This window comes from Thalassophryne amazonica, chromosome 1 (genome assembly GCF_902500255.1).
Source record: "Thalassophryne amazonica chromosome 1, fThaAma1.1, whole genome shotgun sequence".
NCBI lineage: Eukaryota > Metazoa > Chordata > Actinopteri > Batrachoidiformes > Batrachoididae > Thalassophryne > Thalassophryne amazonica.
This window is the reverse complement of record NC_047103.1, coordinates 1,046,073-1,064,545: the sequence shown is the minus strand read 5'-3', so window position 1 is coordinate 1,064,545 and position 18,473 is coordinate 1,046,073. Positions and strand designations below refer to the sequence as shown.

Genomic DNA, 18,473 nt, shown 5'->3' with positions numbered 1-18,473 from the left:
TGATCAGGATATGTCATTCAAAGCGCATATTAAACAAATATGTAGGACTGCTTTTTTTGCATTTACGCAATATCTCTAAAATTAGAAAGGTCTTGTCTCAGAGTGATGCTGAAAAACTAATTCATGCATTTATTTCCTCTAGGCTGGACTTTTGTAATTCATTATTATCAGGTTGTCCTAAAAGTTCCCTGAAAAGCCTTCAGTTAATTCAAAATGCTGCAGCTAGAGTACTGACGGGGACTAGAAGGAGAGAGCATATCTCACCCATATTGGCCTCTCTTCATTGGCTTCCTGTTAATTCTTACTTATAAGGTTTTGAATAATCAGGTCCCATCTTATCTTAGGGACCTCATAGTACCATATCACCCCAATAGAGCGCTTCGCTCTCAGACTGCAGGCTTACTTGTAGTTCCTAGGGTTTGTAAGAGTAGAATGGGAGGCAGAGCCTTCAGCTTTCAGGCTCCTCTCCTGTGGAACCAGCTCCCAATTCGGATCAGGGAGACAGACACCCTCTCTACTTTTAAGATTAGGCTTAAAACTTTCCTTTTTGCTAAAGCTTAGAGTTAGGGCTGGATCAGGTGACCCTGAACCATCCCTTAGTTATGCTGCTATAGACTTAGACTGCTGGGGGGTTCCCATGATGCACTGAGTGTTTCTTTCTCTTTTTGCTCTGTATGCACCACTCTGCATTTAATCATTAGTGATTGATCTCTGCTCCCCTCCACAGCATGTCTTTTTCCTGATTCTCTCCCTCAGCCCCAACCAGTCCCAGCAGGGGACTGCCCCTCCCTGAGCCTGGTTCTGCTGGAGGTTTCTTCCTGTTAGGGGGGGGGGGGGGGTTTCCTTCCCACTGTCGCCAAGTGCTTGCTCACAGGGGGTTGTTTTGACCATTGGGGTTTTTACATAATTATTGTATGGCCTTGCCTTACAATATAAGGCGCCTTGGGCAACTGTTTGTTGTGATTTGGCGCTATATAAATAAAATTGATTGAAATTGATTGATTGAAATTTGCTTAATATGCGCATTGAAGGACATATCCTGATCAAAAATGACTCCAAGATTTCTCACAGTATTACTAGAGGTCAGGGTAATCAATCAATCAATCAACTTTTTTCTTATATAGCGCCAAATCACAACAAACAGTTGCCCCAAGGCGCTCCACATTGCAAGGCAAGGCCATACAATAATTATGAAAAACCCCAATGGTCAAAACGACCCCCTATGAGCAAGCACTTGGCCACAGTGGGAAGGAAAAACTCCCTTTTAACAGGAAGAAACCTCCAGCAGAACCAGGCTCAGGGAGGGGCAGTCTTCTGCTGAGACTGGTTGGGGCTGAGGGAAAGAACCAGGAAAAAGAGATCGATCACTAATGATTAAATGCAGAGTGATGCATACGGAGCAAAAAGAGAAAGAAACAGTGCATCATGGGAACCCCCCCACAGTCTACGTCTAAAGCAACATAACCAAGGGATGGTCCAGGGTCACCCGATCCAGCCCTAACTATAAGCCTTAGCGAAAAGGAAAGTTTTAAGCCTAATCTTAAAAGTAGAGAGGGTATCTGTCTCCCTGATCTGAATTGGGAGCTGGTTCCACAGGAGAGGAGCCTGAAAGCTGAAGGCTCTGCCTCCCATTCTACTCTTACAAACCCTAGGAACTACAAGTAAGCCCGCAGTCTGAGAGCGAAGCGCTCTAATGGGGTAATATGGTACTACGAGGTCCCTAAGATAAGATGGGACCTGATTATTCAAAACCTTATAAGTAAGAAGAAGAATTTTAAATTCTATTCTAGCATTAACAGGAAGCCAATGAAGGGAGGCCAACACGGGTGAGATATACTCTCTCCTGCTAGTCCCCGTCAGTACTCTAGCTGCAGCATTCTGAACCAACTGAAGGCTTTTTAGGGAACTTTTAGGACAACCTGATAATAATGAATTACAATAGTCCAGCCTAGAGGAAATAAATGCATGAATTAGTTTTTCAGCATCACTCTGAGACAAGACCTTTCTGATTTTAGAGATATTGCGTAAATGCAAAAAGGCAGTCCTACATATTTGTTTAATATGCGCTTTGAATGACATATCCTGATCAAAAATAACTCCAAGATTTCTCACAGTATTACTAGAGATCAGGGAAATGCCATCCAGAGTAACGATCTGGTTAGACACCATGCTTCTAAGATTTGTGGGGCCAAGTACAATAACTTCAGTTTTATCTGAGTTTAAAAGCAGGAAATTAGAGGTCATCCATGTCTTTATGTCTGTAAGACAATCCTGCAGTTTAGCTAATTGGTGTGTATCCTCTGGCTTCATGGATAGATAAAGCTGGGTATCATCTGCGTAACAATGAAAATTTAAGCAATGCTGTCTAATAATACTGCCTAAGGGAAGCATGTATAAAGTGAATAAAATTGGTCCTAGCACAGAACCTTGTGGAACTCCATAATTAACCTTAGTCTGTGAAGAAGATTCCCCATTTACATGAACAAATTGTAATCTATTAGATAAATATGATTCAAACCACCGCAGCGCAGTGCCTTTAATACCTATGACATGCTCTAATCTCTGTAATAAAATTTTATGGTCAACAGTATCAAAAGCAGCACTGAGGTCTAACAGAACAAGCACAGAGATGAGTCCACTGTCTGAGGCCATAAGAAGATCATTTGTAACCTTCACTAATGCTGTTTCTGTACTATGATGAATTCTAAAACCTGACTGAAACTCTTCAAATAGACCATTCCTCTGCAGATGATCAGTTAGCTGTTTTACAACTACCCTTTCAAGAATTTTTGAGAGAAAAGGAAGGTTGGAGATTGGCCTATAATTAGCTAAGATAGCTGGGTCAAGTGATGGCTTTTTAAGTAATGGTTTAATTACTGCCACCTTAAAAGCCTGTGGTACATAGCCAACTAATAAAGATAGATTGATCATATTTAAGATCGAAGCATTAAATAATGGTAGGGCTTCCTTGAGCAGCCTGGTAGGAATGGGGTCTAATAGACATGTTGATGGTTTGGAGGAAGTAACTAATGAAAATAACTCAGACAGAACAATCGGAGAGAAAGAGTCTAACCAAATACCAGCATTACTGAAAGCAGCCAAAGATAATGATATGTCTTTGGGATGGTTATGAGTAATTTTTTTCTCTAATAGTTGAAATTTTATTAGCAAAGAAAGTCAAGAAGTCATTACTAGTTAAAGGTAAAGCAATACTCGGCTCAGCCTGGCTACAGTGCTGAAAAGAAACCTGGGGTTGTTCTTATTTTCTTCAATTAGTGATGAGTAGTAAGATGTCCTAGCTTTACGGAGGGCTTTTTTATGTAGCAACAGACTCTTTTTCCAGGCTAAGTGAAGATCTTCTAAATTAGTGAGATGCCATTTCCTCTCCAACTTACGGGTTATCTGCTTTAAGCTGCGAGTTTGTGAGTTATACCATGGAGTCAGGCACTTCTGATTTAAGGCTCTCTTTTTCAGAGGAGCTACAGCATCCAAAGTTGTGCTCAATGAGAATGTAAAACTATTGACGAGATAATCTATCTCACTTACAGAGTTTAGGTAGCTACTCTGCACTGTGTTGGTATATGGCATTGGAGAACATAACAAAGAAGGAATCATATCCTTAAACCTAGTTACAGTGCTTTCCGAAAGACATCTACTGTAATGAAACTTATTCCCCACTGCTGGGTAGTCCATTAAAGTAAACGTAAATGTTATTAAGAAATGATCAGACAGAAGGGGGTTTTCAGGGAATACTGTTAAGTCTTCAAATTCCATATCATAAATCAGAACAAGATCTAAACTATGGTTAAAGTGGTGGGTGGACTCATTTACATTTTGAGCGAAGCCAATTGAGTCTAATAATAGATTAAATGCAGTGTTGAGGCTGTCATTGTCAGCATCTATGTGGATGTTAAAATCGCCCACTATAATTATCTTATCTGAGCTAAGCACTAAGTCAGACAAAAGGTCTGAAAATTCACAGAGAAACTCACAGTAACGACCAGGTGGACGATAGATAATAACAAATAAAACTGTTTTTTGGGACTTTCAATTTGGATGGACAAGACTAAGAGTCAAGCTTTCAAATGAATTAAAGCTCTGTCTGGGTCTTTGATTAATTAATAAGCTGGAGTGGAAGATTGCTGCTAATCCTCCTCCTCGGCCCGTGCTACGAGCGTTCTGACAGTTAGTGTGACTCGGGGGTGTTGACTCATTTAAACTAACATAATCATCCTGCTGTAACCAGGTTTCTGTATGGCAGAATAAATCAATATGTTGATCAATTATTATATCATTTACTAACAGGGACTTAGAAGAGAGAGACCTAATGTCCACATTTAACTGTTTTAGTCTGTGGTGCAGTTGAAGGTGCTATATTATTTTTTCTTTTTGAATTTTTATGCTTAAATAGATTTTTACTGGTTGTTGGCGGTCTGGGAGCAGGCACTGTCTCTACATGAGAACATGCGGCTATATGTCACTCCCGGTCTGATTGTGGAGGGGCCCAGAGAAAACTAGAGTCCGATATTGTTTTTGCAAAGTTAGACACCAATTCAATGTTACTTTTAGTGACCTCCGATTGGCGTAACCCGGTGTCATTACTGCCGACGTGAATTACAATCTTACCAAATTTACGATTAGCCTTAGCCAGCAGTTTCAAATTTCCTTCAATGTCGCCTGCTCTGGCCCCCGGAAGACATTTGACTATGGTTGCTGGAGTCGTTAACTTCACATTTCTCAAAACAGAGTCGCCAATAACCAGAGTTTGTTCCTCGGCGGGTGTGTCGCCGAGTGGGAAAAATGGTTAGAAATGTGAACGGGTTGGCGGTGTACACAGGGCTTCTGTTTAGGACTACGCTTCCTCCTCACAGTCACCCAGTCGGCCTGCTTTCCCGGCTGCTTGGGATCTGCCAGAGGGAAACTAACGGCGGCTAAGCTACCTTGGTCCGCACCGACTACAGGTGCGGAACCGAGTCTCCAATTCGCCCAGCCTGGCCTCCAAAGCTACGAACAAGCTACACTTATTACAAGTACCATTACTGCTAAAGGAGGCCGAGGAACAACTAAACATTTCACACCCAGAGCAGAAAAGTGCGGGAGAGACAGGAGAAGCCACCATGCTAAACCGGCTAAGAGCTAGTAGCTGCGCTAAGATAGTGGATTCCTAAAAACACACAAAGTGACTAATGTGTAAATAATTTAGAGGTGATTCAGCAGAGGGAGTGCTTTAGTTAAGGCACGTGAAGATTACACTGTGAAACAAATCTTTATCTAGTTAACTAGATCAATCTAACTGCACAGATTAAACAGCTAACAGATACAGAAAAACACCGCTGTGCTCCGGAACAGGAAGTGATACAATACCGCAGTGAGAGCCAACCACTGCGGTACCATATTTTGTGCAAACCATATTTGCACAAAAACAACAAAGTCTATCAGTTTGAACATTAAATATCTTGTTTTTGTGGTGAATTCAATTGAATATAGGATGAAGATGATTTGCAAATCATTGTATTCTGTTTTTATTTGCATTTTACTCAACGTCCCAACTTCATTGGATTTGGGGTTGTAAGCTGCCATGTCATACATGCCAACAACATCAAGTGCACAGATAACACTAGAAGTGAAAGCTACATTTGCCAGGTTCGTAACACCAGAAGAGGTGATCGACGACAATGGACCACAGTTTAGCAGTGACGTGTTCAGGGACTTTGCCTATGAGATGGACTTTAAGCATGTGACGTCAGGTCCCCACAAACCACAGGGCCACGGACATGCTGACCATGCAGTCCAAACAGCTAAAAGGATGCTGTAGTAAGAGGATCCTTTATTGGCACTTATGAGTTACAGATCTTCACCGCACAGCAGTACGGATGTCAGTCCAGCAGAACTGTTAATGGGCCAGAAAATCAGGATGACTTTAGCAACTGGCTAAAAACCTGCCACCAAAATGGCCGAATCATCAGCACATCAGGGTGAAGGATGCTGTGGAGAAAAGCAAACAGGCCTTCTATGACAATAAGCAACATGGAGACAGCTTACACCACTGCAGCCTGGGGTTCCTGTTCTCACTAAGCTGGACTCTGAAGATATATTCTGGTTATAATCATACTTGCTTGTGCTAAGGCTAAGGTTTATTTTCATGATATGCTGTTTGAACTAGTTTTATGTTTTTTTTATTCTCTATGTACCCATTCTTTAAGTGCTGTGACCTGATGTGACCTTTATCGCTGTTGCCATGCGGTTGATGTGCTGTTGCTAAGTAGATAGGCTTAAAGAACAGTTCATTGTGTAAAAATATGTTTGTTACAGGAATGTGAAACTCAGGTGTGGGAGAGTAGATTAAAGAATTGTTGGTTTCAATTAGCAAGGTCAGATAAAACCACGAGTCATGTGAATATGTGTTGAGTGCAAACATAACTCTTTTCTGAGGTAATGTTGGAGAAAAGTGGAAAACCAGTGTTTGTCAAGAAGGTGGCCCTGAAGACCAATCCGACAGGACAACACGCAATGTCAGCTTAGGGAGGGATCAAGAATTGTACAAAAGAACTGTAGAAGTGATGAGTGAGGTGCTTTACTGGGCTATAGATTTACTCTGTATTGAACCCACCAGAACGTCTGTTGTTACTGTAATTTTGACTCAGTCTGTTCAATTAAAACTGTGACGAGGTCAAGTTGAGCAGTGTTCTGAGTCCTAGTCTTCTCTTCTCATTAAACAAATGCACAGGGTAAATTGTTTGATATTTACAGGTTGATGTTGTGGGTTCACAGCTGTGTGATACTGTGGTAAACAGGTCTGTGCCAACAACTCCCAGAAGCCGTGGTCCACCCCTGCAGTTGTGACCGGTGACAGTGTGACTGAGAGGTCTTACCTCACGGAGACAGAGCAAGGAACCACATATAGGAGAAACTATCTCCAAGCACTGCCAGAGGGGGCATCTCCAGAAACCACTCCTGGAGAAAAGGCGTGTACTCCTCCTGGTTCAACAGTGACACCTGGTGAACTGTCTAAGACCAGGTCCAGCAGGGTCATAAAACCTGTTCAGGGACTTCATTTGTCAAGGATGTTGTTTTCTGGTTTGGTGAAGAAAATATGTTGTTTTGGGAAAACAAAAGAAGGAAGAAGGTTAATGTGAAGTTGATGATGCATTAATCACTGCTTGGGTTTTGTTTTGTGCCAGTAAATAAAAGAGACAAGAAGTTGTTTTCAGTTCTGCTCTGAAGGGTAATGTTTCTAGAGAGATGTCAAGGAATGTGTTACGACATAGAAGGGGGTTTATGACAGCATTTTACGTCTGTCAGGAGTTGTTCATGGCAAGAGGCTAATAAAAGACGGCTAGCATGTTCACTAGTAAAGAGTCTCCCGGTGTTATTAATCTACGCTGGACAGGACGCCAATCTGTCTCAGGGTCACATACAGACAAACAAACACATTCACACCTACGGACAATTTAAAGTTTCCAGTTCACCCAGTCTGCATGTCTTTAGATGTGGGAGGAAGCTGGAGCAGCCGGAGGGAACCCACACAAACACGGGGAGAACATACAAACTGCACACAGAAAGGACACAGGCGGGAATCGAGCCCATGACCTTCTGCTGTGAGACAACAGTGCCAACCACTAAGCCACTTGCTGCCCTGATTTAAGGCCTATTTAAAAAAAAAAAAAAAAAGATAAATATAAAAAAGGTGTGTTTCAGAGTCCATCCTTGTGGTTTTACAAATATTCCATATTTTCTGCTTGATGCCTTACTGCAAAAAAGAAAACATGTTTGTGTCTGATAAACAGTGTCTTCGCTTTTGGGAACTATGCGATCCCAAAACAGAGCAGCGTGTAAACGTGTCTGCTGGCAAGCACAAAAATCAGCAGCACTCGCCGCCGCCATCTGTGGCAGTACCATTATCTCTGTTTTTCCAAAGAGCGCCCCCTACAGACAAAAAGCAAGCAGTACAGTACCAAAGTGTGCCAACACATATCCATATCAACAGTTCTTTGTACTTTGAAGGTCAAGCTGAGTGCGGTGTGTGGACGTTTTCCACCTCATGGACAGCAGCGACTGATTAAATAAATAAGCTCAGTTATTTAGACATTTATTGTATCAATCGGCAGTTTGGAGACAGAATATATGGAGTGCGCGTACCAGCGGCGTGATGCACTGGAAGGCCGTCAGATTTACAACAGTGGCCACTTTTACTGCGTACATACAGAACATTTACAGCTAAAACATGGAAAACAGCATGTATGAGAAGCTGACATTCATAGTGATCTACTTGGACCCGTTAGCACCCGCGGCTGCTGTCTGCGGTGCTGGTATAGCCTTTTGTGTAAAGGGTGAACTAATTTCTGTCTCAAGATGTTAACTGGTTTAAAGTAAACTAGGATTTTGTGCTGTCTGAAGATCCTCTGTAGTTTTTCCCCTACTCCTGCTAAATAAGGGAGAGACACTCCTCTTTGTCCTGCTTTGTCCCCTGTTTACAATGGGGTACTCAGATCAAAGCAGTTTCAGTCTTTTGTTCATGGTAATGAGTCATTCACGTCATCAGCAGAGTCGTCAAGGGAGCCATCAAGAAAGGCATCCATCCCATCATTAGGAGGGACAGCTGCCCTGTCATTAAGAGGGTGTTAACTAGAGCACAATAGGTGCTAATTAGAGCTATTGTTTAGTCACTAGCCTATAGCAGTCTGCCTCTCGGTAGGATGGGTCTGGTTAGGTTTAAAACTCCAGCTTTGTTGGCTTCTGTTTTATTCTTCTCTACAAGAGTCAAGACAGAAGTCAGACTTCCAGAGCAAGAATTTTAGCTGAGGAAGCTTCTGCGATTTGAAGCGAAACGTCCTCGCGTCAAGCAACCCAGTCCAGTCGAAGATTCAAGCTTCTCTACTATGGAAACCACCTGGACAACTGAGAGCCTACACAGAAACATGATTAGTCGAAAAAATTGGTCATGTGACTCCTGGTGCCATCTTGTGTTCAAAATAGTGTTTGCTGTTAATGTGTCTGCATGTAAATCCAGCTATTTTATTTATTTATTCTCTAAAAATGTCAGGTTGTTGTGCGTTTGGAGGCACAAATAGACACAACAACGGCTTCAAGATGTTCAGATTCCCTTCAGATCTGAACAGAAGAAACATTTGTGAAAATAAAGTCAGCGTGTGGGATGGAAGCGACTTCATCATCAAAGCTTTGAGAGGTCAATTTATTGTTCAGTCCCATGTCCAGTAAAACTCACCTAAACCGTCATCATATAAACCAGATATTCACAGTCACCGGACAAAAAAAGTCCCAAAGTTTTTGTATTGTTTCCCGTGTAATAAACGTCATATACGAGGGCTGTCAATAAAGTTACGGTCCTTTTTATTTTTTTCAAAAACTATATGGATTTCATTCATATGTTTTTACGTCAGACATGCTTGAACCCTCGTGCGCATGCGTGAGTTTTTCCACGCCTGTCGGTGACGTCATTCGCCTGTGAGCACTCCTTGTGGGAGGAGTCGTCCTGCCCCTCGTCGGAATTCCTTTGTCTGAGAAGTTGCTGAGAGACTGGCGCTTTGTTTATCAAAATTTGTTCTAAACCTGTGAGACACATCGAAGTGGACACGGTTCGAAAAATTAAGCTGGTTTTCAGTGAAAATTTTAACGGCTGATGAGAGATTTTGAGGTGATTCTGTCGCTTTAAGGACCTTTCACGGTGCGAGACGTCGCGCAGCGCTCTCAGGCGCCGTCATCAGCCTGTTCAAGCTGAAAACCTCCACATTTCAGGCTCTATTGATCCAGGACGTCGTGAGAGAACAGAGAAGTTTCAGAAGAAGTCGGTTTCAGCATTTTATCCGGATATTCCACTGTTAAAGGAGGTTTTTTTAATGAAAGACATGCGGACGGATCCGCGCGTCGGGACGCAGCCGACGCGGTGCGGTGGCACAGGAAAAACACCTCCGTGTTGATAACCATTTGTAAAATCCAGGCGGCTTTTGATGGCTTTCAGTGGAGTGAGTATATGAGAAATTGTTTAACAGGCAGGACATGTTCCAACTTGTCCTTAAGGCTTTCAACAGAGGTGTTTTTCCTGTGGCGGAGCGTCGCGGCGGCTGCGTCCTGACGCGCGGACCCGTCCGCACGTCTTTCATTAAAAAAATCTCCTTTAACAGTGGAATATCCGGATAAAATGCTGAAACCGACTTCTTCTGAAACTTCTCTGTTCTCTCACGACGTCCTGGATCAATAGAGCCTGAAATGTGGAGGTTTTCAGCTTGAACAGGCTGATGACGGCGCCTGAGAGCGCTGCGCGACGTCTCGCACCGTGAAAGGTCCTTAAAGCGACAGAATCACCTCAAAATCTCTCATCAGCCGTTAAAATTTTCACTGAAAACCAGCTTAATTTTTCGAACCGTGTCCACTTCGATGTGTCTCACAGGTTTAGAACAAATTTTGATAAACAAAGCGCCAGTCTCTCAGCAACTTCTCAGACAAAGGAATTCCGACGAGGGGCTGGACGACTCCTCCCACAAGGAGTGCTCACAGGCGAATGACGTCACCGACAGGCGTGGAAAAACTCACGCATGCGCACGAGGGTTCAAGCATGTCTGACGTAAAAACATATGAATGAAATCCATATAGTTTTTGAAAAAAATAAAAAGGCCCTATACTTTATTGACAGCCCTCGTATAACAGATTTTAATAAAACAGATTTTTCACTCGCATCAGATAAAATGTCCCGTCCGATCACAATGTGTTTAAATTAAACCTCTCACATGTGACGTGCACCTGTTAAATCAGATGCAGCAAAAGGCTGTGATTTGACACTTTGCTGCTTTCTGCCATCATATTACAACAGTTTTTACAGTTCGCACGCTGATAAATGGACCAGAAAAGTCCACATCACATTTACAGCACAAAGTTGGTAAAAGAGGAAAATGTTTCATCTTCCCTTTGATTTGGAGGTGATGACTGTAGAAAGAAAAGTTTGTTGAGGGTCAAATTAATCCAGAATAAAGCAAAATCTAAAGACGGAGAACTTTAAAACTGTCACACACGTCATTGTATGACACGGACTTACAGAGCTGCAGACGCATAAATCAGACTTGAAATTAATTAAATAAATCATCATAAATTGTAAATGTATGTAAATTTGATATCTTAACTATTTTCATATTTATTTGGATAGGACCTGAACCTGGATGTGTTTCTGTTTGTGGTTAAATGATCTAAAAAAAATGTTGAAAACATTAAAGGTTCATTCAGTAGTTCAGCACAGTTGGAACCAAAATGGTGCCGTGTTCTGAGTTGACGCCGCTCTATCTATCAAGGCACTCTAGTTTTGGGAGCGTTTGTGTGTCAGAGCATTGATCCAACAACACACCGTGTGAGAGATGAAAACTAGAAAATGCTTCTAATCAGTGATCTACAATCACTAATCAATTTCTATTCATAAAGAATACCTGAAATATTTGTCATATACAGCAGAAATATTTATGATCACCTGTTAAGTTCTACATTAAACATTTTAGTCATATTCAGATGGACCAATAAAAGTCAAGGTCTGGGGCAGTTGAGCATAATGTGACCAATCAGAGCAGCTCATACTGCCGCAGGTGCATCCGCTGGATGATGTCACGGCAGTCATTGAAAACACGGCGGATATTCTCCGTGTCAACTGCACAGGTGAAGTGAGGATAGCAGTAATGCTTCCCTTCCCCACTGGACGTGCTGATCCTCTGAGACAGGCAAAAAGACAAAGAAAAGACAAAGAAACATGTGAGTCATTGTTTATTAGTGTTATGTGACAGAATATTTCAAACTGAGCCATTTTTGGTCAAATACTGCATCCTGATCAACAAACTGCTGCCCCCTACCCAACACCTGCAGCTGGATCAAAGACTTTCTGACTGACCGTCCACAGTCTGTCAGAGTCAAAGCTTATCTTTCCTCAATGATTACACTCAGCACCGGCTCACCACAGGGCCATGTGCCGAGCCCCCTCCTCTATGCACCACAGGGCCGTGTGCCGAGCCCCCTCCTCTACGCACCACAGGGCCGTGTGCCGAGCCCCCTCCTCTACGCACCACAGGGCCGTGTGCCGAGCCCCCTCCTCTACGCACCACAGGGCCGTGTGCCGAACCCCCTCCTCTACGCACCACAGGGCCGTGTGCCGAGCCCCCTCCTCTACGCACCACAGGGCCGTGTGCCGAACCCCCTCCTCTACGCACCACAGGGCCGTGTGCCGAGCCCCCTCCTCTACGCACCACAGGGCCGTGTGCCGAACCCCCTCCTCTACGCACCACAGGGCCGTGTGCCGAGCCCCCTCCTCTACGCACCACAGGGCCGTGTGCCGAACCCCCTCCTCTACGGACCACAGAGCCATGTGCTGAGCCCCCTCCTCTAACCACCACAGGGCCGTGTGCCGAGCCCCCTCCTCTAACCACCACAGGGCCGTGTGCCGAGCCCCCTCCTCTACGGACCACAGAGCCATGTGCTGAGCCCCCTCCTCTACACACCACAGGGCCGTGTGCCGAGCCCCCTCCTCTACGGACCACAAAGCCATGTGCTGAGCCCCCTCCTCTACACACCACAGGGCCGTGTGCCGAGCCCCCTCCTCTAACCACCACAGGGCCGTGTGCCGAGCCCCCTCCTCTACGGACCACAGAGCCATGTGCTGAGCCCCCTCCTCTAACCACCACAGGGCCGTGTGCTGAGCCCCCTCCTCTACGCACCTCTAGACTCACTTTTCCCACCATATCCGCCCTAAACAATCACTGAGTGCCTTTATTAGAGAGAGTGTCAACATCACATTTAAAAAAAAATGGTCACATGACTCCTGGTGCCATCTTGGGTTCAGCATAACGTTGGCTGTTAATCTGTCTGTATGTAAATTCAGCTATTTTATATATTTATTTCCTGAAAATGTCAGGTTGTTGTGCATTTGGAGGCACAAATAGACACAACAAGGGCTTCAAGATGTACAGATTCCCTTCAGATCTGAACAGAAATTAATTTTGTTGAAGTCTTTTCAATACTTAGATTTATTTTCTGTTTAATTTTTTGTTCTTTCATGTTGGTCTTTATTTTATTTCTCAGTTATTAGAACTTGGCTTGTGTTCTTGTCTTTGTTTAGATGTGTCCATCCAAATTGGAAGTCCCAAAAACCAGTTTTATTTGTTATTATCTATCATCCACCTGGTTGTTAGTGTGAGTTTCTCTGTGAATTTTCAGACCTTTTGTCTGACTTAGTGCTTAGCTCAGATAAGATAATTATAGTGGGCGATTTTAACATCCACACACATGCTGAGAATGACAGCCTCAACACTGCATTTAATCTATTATTAGACTCTATTGGCTTTGCTCAAAATGTAAATGAGTCCACCCACCACTTTAATCATATCTTAGATCTTGTTCTGACTTATGGTATGGAAATAGAAGATTTAACAGTATTCCCTGAAAACTCCCTTCTGTCTGATCATTTCTTAATAACATTTACATTTACTCTGATGGACTACCCAGCAGTGGGGAATAAGTTTCATTACACTAGAAGTCTTTCAGAAAGCGCTGTAACTAGGTTTAAGGATATGATTCCTTCTTTATGTTCTCTAATGCCATATACCAACACAGTGCAGAGTAGCTACCTAAACTCTGTAAGGGAGATAGAGTATCTCCTCAATAGTTTTACATCCTCACTGAAGACAACTTTGGATGCTGTAGATCCTCTAAAAAAGAGAGCTTTAAATCAGAAGTGCCTGACTCCGTGGTATAACTCACAAACTCGTAGCTTAAAGCAGATAACCCGTAAGTTGGAGAGGAAATGGCGTCTCACTGATTTAGAAGATCTTCACTTAGCCTGGAAAAAGAGTCTGTTGCTCTATAAAAAAGCCCTCCGTAAAGCTAGGACATCTTTCTACTCATCACTAATTGAAGAAAATAAGAACAACCCCAGGTTTCTTTTCAGCACTGTAGCCAGGCTGACAAAGAGTCAGAGCTCTATTGAGCTGAGTATTCCATTAACTTTAACTAGTAATGACTTCATGACTTTCTTTGCTAACAAAATTTTAACTATTAGAGAAAAAATTACTCATAACCATCCCAAAGACGTATCGTTATCTTTGGCTGCTTTCAGTGATGCCGGTATTTGGTTAGACTCTTTCTCTCCAATTGTTCTGTCTGAGTTATTTTCATTAGTTACTTCATCCAAACCATCAACATGTTTATTAGATCCCATTCCTACCAGGCTGCTCAAGGAAGCCCTACCATTATTTAATGCTTCGATCTTAAATATGATCAATCTATCTTTGTTAGTTGGCTATGTACCACAGGCTTTTAAGGTGGCAGTAATTAAACCATTACTTAAAAAGCCATCACTTGACCCAGCTATCTTAGCTAATTATAGGCCAATCTCCAACCTTCCTTTTCTCTCAAAAATTCTTGAAAGGGTAGTTGTAAAACAGCTAACTGATCATCTGCAGAGGAATGGTCTATTTGAAGAGTTTCAGTCAGGTTTTAGAATTCATCATAGTACAGAAGGTTACAAATGATCTTCTTATGGCCTCGGACAGTGGACTCATCTCTGTGCTTGTTCTGTTAGACCTCAGTGCTGCTTTTGATACTGTTGACCATAAAATTTTATTACAGAGATTAGAGCATGCCATAGGTATTAAAGGCACTGCGCTGCGGTGGTTTGAATCATATTTATCTAATAGATTACAATTTGTTCATGTAAATGGGGAATCTTCTTCACAGACTAAAGTTAATTATGGAGTTCCACAAGGTTCTGTGCTAGGACCAATTTTATTCACTTTATACATGCTTCCCTTAGGCAGTATTATTAGACGGTATTGCTTAAATTTTCATTGTTACGCAGATGATACCCAGCTTTATCTATCCATGAAGCCAGAGGACACACACCAATTAGCTAAACTGCAGGATTGTCTTACAGACATAAAGACATGGATGACCTCTAATTTCCTGCTTTTAAACTCAGATAAAACTGAAGTTATTGTACTTGGCCCCACAAATCTTAGAAACATGGTGTCTAACCAGATCCTTACTCTGGATGGCATTACCCTGACCTCTAGTAATACTGTGAGAAATCTTGGAGTCATTTTTGATCAGGATATGTCATTCAAAGCGCATATTAAACAAATATGTAGGACTGCTTTTTTGCATTTACGCAATATCTCTAAAATCAGAAAGGTCTTGTCTCAGAGTGATGCTGAAAAACTAATTCATGCATTTATTTCCTCTAGGCTGGACTATTGTAATTCATTATTATCAGGTTGTCCTAAAAGTTCCCTAAAAAGCCTTCAGTTAATTCAAAATGCTGCAGCTAGAGTACTGACAGGGACTAGAAGGAGAGAGCATATCTCACCCATATTGGCCTCTCTTCATTGGCTTCCTGTTAATTCTAGAATAGAATTTAAAATTCTTCTTCTTACTTATAAGGTTTTGAATAATCAGGTCCCATCTTATCTTAGGGACCTCGTAGTACCATATCACCCCAATAGAGCGCTTCGCTCTCAGACTGCAGGCTTACTTGTAGTTCCTAGGGTTTGTAAGAGTAGAATGGGAGGCAGAGCCTTCAGCTTTCAGGCTCCTCTCCTGTGGAACCAGCTCCCAATTCAGATCAGGGAGACAGACACCCTCTCTACTTTTAAGATTAGGCTTAAAACTTTCCTTTTTGCTAAAGCTTATAGTTAGGGCTGGACCAGGTGACCCTGAACCATCCCTTAGTTATGCTGCTATAGACGTAGACTGCTGGGGGGTTCCCATGATGCACTGTTTCTTTCTCTTTTTGCTCTGTATGCACCACTCTGCATTTAATCATTAGTGATCGATCTCTGCTCCCCTCCACAGCATGTCTTTTTCCTGGTTCTCTCCCTCAGCCCCAACCAGTCAATCAATCAATCAATTTTTTTTTTATATAGCGCCAAATCACAACAAACAGTTGCCCCAAGGCGCTTTATATTGTAAGGCAAGGCCATACAATAATTATGTAAAACCCCAACGGTGTTTGTTGTGATTTGGCGCTATATAAAAAAATTGATTGATTGAGTTAATGCCGCTCTCTCTATAAAGGCACTCTACTGACAATACCCCCCCCCCCGCCCCCTTCTTGCATATGATTATTTGCATGTTTATCTGGTCGACTGCACTTTAGGCTCGTGCATTTTAAATGGTTGTAATATCAATTTTATTACATAACTTTTTATTTTATTTTACGTGTACCTGGTGGAGTTGGAATCTTAATTTTGTTGTTGTGCAACAGTTCAATGACAATAAAGGTTTTCAGTTCAATTTATAAACACAGTAACAAACAAACAAACAAGAGGTGGCAATGAACAAAAACAATGTTGTCAGGTTTGAGAGCATATGCTGGTGACGCGTGTCACCACACACACACATCACCACGCCCACATCACCACATCCACATCACCACGCCCACATCACCACATCCACATCATCGCACCCACATCACCACGCCCACATCATCGCACCCACATCACCACGCCCACATCACCACACCCACATCACCACGCCCACATCACCACATCCACATCACCACATCCACATCACCACACCCACATCACCACATCCACATCACCACATCCACATCATCGCACCCACATCACCACATCCACATCACCACATCCACATCACCACGCCCACATCACCACATCCACATCACCACATCCACATCACCACATCCACATCACCACCCACATCACCACACCCACATCACCACATCCACATCACCACGCCCACATCACCACATCCACATCACCACACCCACATCACCACATCCACATCACCACGCCCACATCACCACATCCACATCACCACATCCACATCATCACACCCACATCACCACGCCCACATCACCACATCCACATCACCACGCCCACATCACCACGCCCACATCACCACGCCCACATCACCACGCCCACATCACCACATCCCCATCACCACACCCACATCCCCACGCCCACATCACCACGCCCACATCACCACACCAAAAGACAAACAAACAGACGGCACAAACAAGCAAACAAAATATGTCAATAAAAATAAAAAGCATGTTAGCAAACACAAAAGCTGCGTCAGTAAACATAGACAGAAGAAATATGAAACAGAAGGACAAGTTGTTAGCAAACAGAGAAAAGAGACAAAGCACGTTAAATATGATTTCTACCAGAAACTGGTCTCTGATGAAGAACTTTGCTCTGGTCACTCTGGAGTCTTCATCAGTGTCTGGAACAGCTACACCCAGACAAAGACAAATAAATCAAACTCAACTACGGGCTTTGAATTCAAGAGGTTCAACAACATAACTAGAAATTACAGCAATTTTTATACAGTATCTCCGTTTCTTCATCTTTTTTATAGGTACCAATAATTGCAAATATTTTTATGTGACATTTATACTTAACAAAAAGAATCTTGTCCATTAACTACAACTGACATAGTTTGTTAGACTTCAATCAAAGATTGTTCATAATCTGCTCAGCTCCAGATTCCGAGTCCATCTCCTGTTTGTTTGCTCTCAGAGTCACCACAGCAGCTCAAAGACAGATCTGCAGCTTGATTTGGCACAAGTCTAAGGGGCCTTTCACACTGCACGCTTTATACATGTCAGGCAACACCTACCAACACGTCATGACATCAGACGCTTCGCAATGGAAGCAGCAAGGGGGCAGAGATATCTACGTCCCACTCTGGCTGTTTCCACAACCTGAAATAAGTTCAGCGATCACATCTTGAATCTGCGTCACCTGAACCACAAAAAAGCTTTAAAAACAGCAGTAGAATGATTCTCCATCACCCTGCTGGGAGAAGCTTTTTTTCAGCTACTTTTCAGAGTGACGCCGACCGACGGAGGACTGACGACTTGGTGGGATATCGATCGAACCGCGACAGCGGGCCGACCCGCACGGAGAAGCCGGCCTTCAGGCATCATCACTGTGCAGACCGAGGCAGGCAGCCGGGGTGATGGAGCAAACCCACTCAGTCCGAAATCTCCCACTTTTTGGATATATGTGAAGTCCCAGTTTGACCAACGGAGTTTAGTTCTGCAGCTTTATCGAGGTAAGAATAATGTAAAAATAAAATGTGACGTTTACTGAACTGTGAAGGTTTAATGATCGGCTAACGTTAGCTTAGCCTTTTAGCACAGTTGATCTGAGTGAACACTTTAATTTGTAAATGGTTCAGTCTTTTTTATTTTTACCAAATAAAGCTACAGCTTTTTTCGGAGACCACAAAAGCTCATCTTTAAATAAATTTTTTTTTTCAGGCATTTTTTTTCCTGTTTTTTTTTTTATTTTTTATATATAAACTGTTTCATGTTTCTTTATATTTAAATAAATATTTTTATTTGTCCCAATCAGGAACATTTGCTGTGCAGACAACCAAACTTCTACTGATGAGCTGAACACCACGAAGTCCAGTCGAAAGAAAACATCTCTGCTCTTCAAAATAGGACAAACGTGTCTTCA

General features: G+C 42.7%; 1 protein-coding gene across 2 annotated transcripts in view; it reads right to left on the bottom strand.

Annotated features, from left to right (window-relative positions):
- Positions 1-10,900: 10,900 nt before the first annotated feature.
- The window catches only part of LOC117521565 (guanine nucleotide-binding protein G(olf) subunit alpha-like), a 126,815-nt gene continuing 119,242 nt past the window's right edge, over positions 10,901-18,473 (bottom strand). For both annotated transcript variants that reach the window (XM_034182920.1, XM_034182981.1), the window contains 2 exons: positions 17,171-17,238; positions 10,901-11,708 (listed from right to left, as the gene is read on the bottom strand). In XM_034182920.1, coding sequence (XP_034038811.1) covers positions 11,562-11,708; positions 17,171-17,238 — 215 coding nt within the window. In that variant the 3' untranslated portion in view covers positions 10,901-11,561. The remainder of the gene's footprint in view (positions 11,709-17,170; positions 17,239-18,473) is intronic.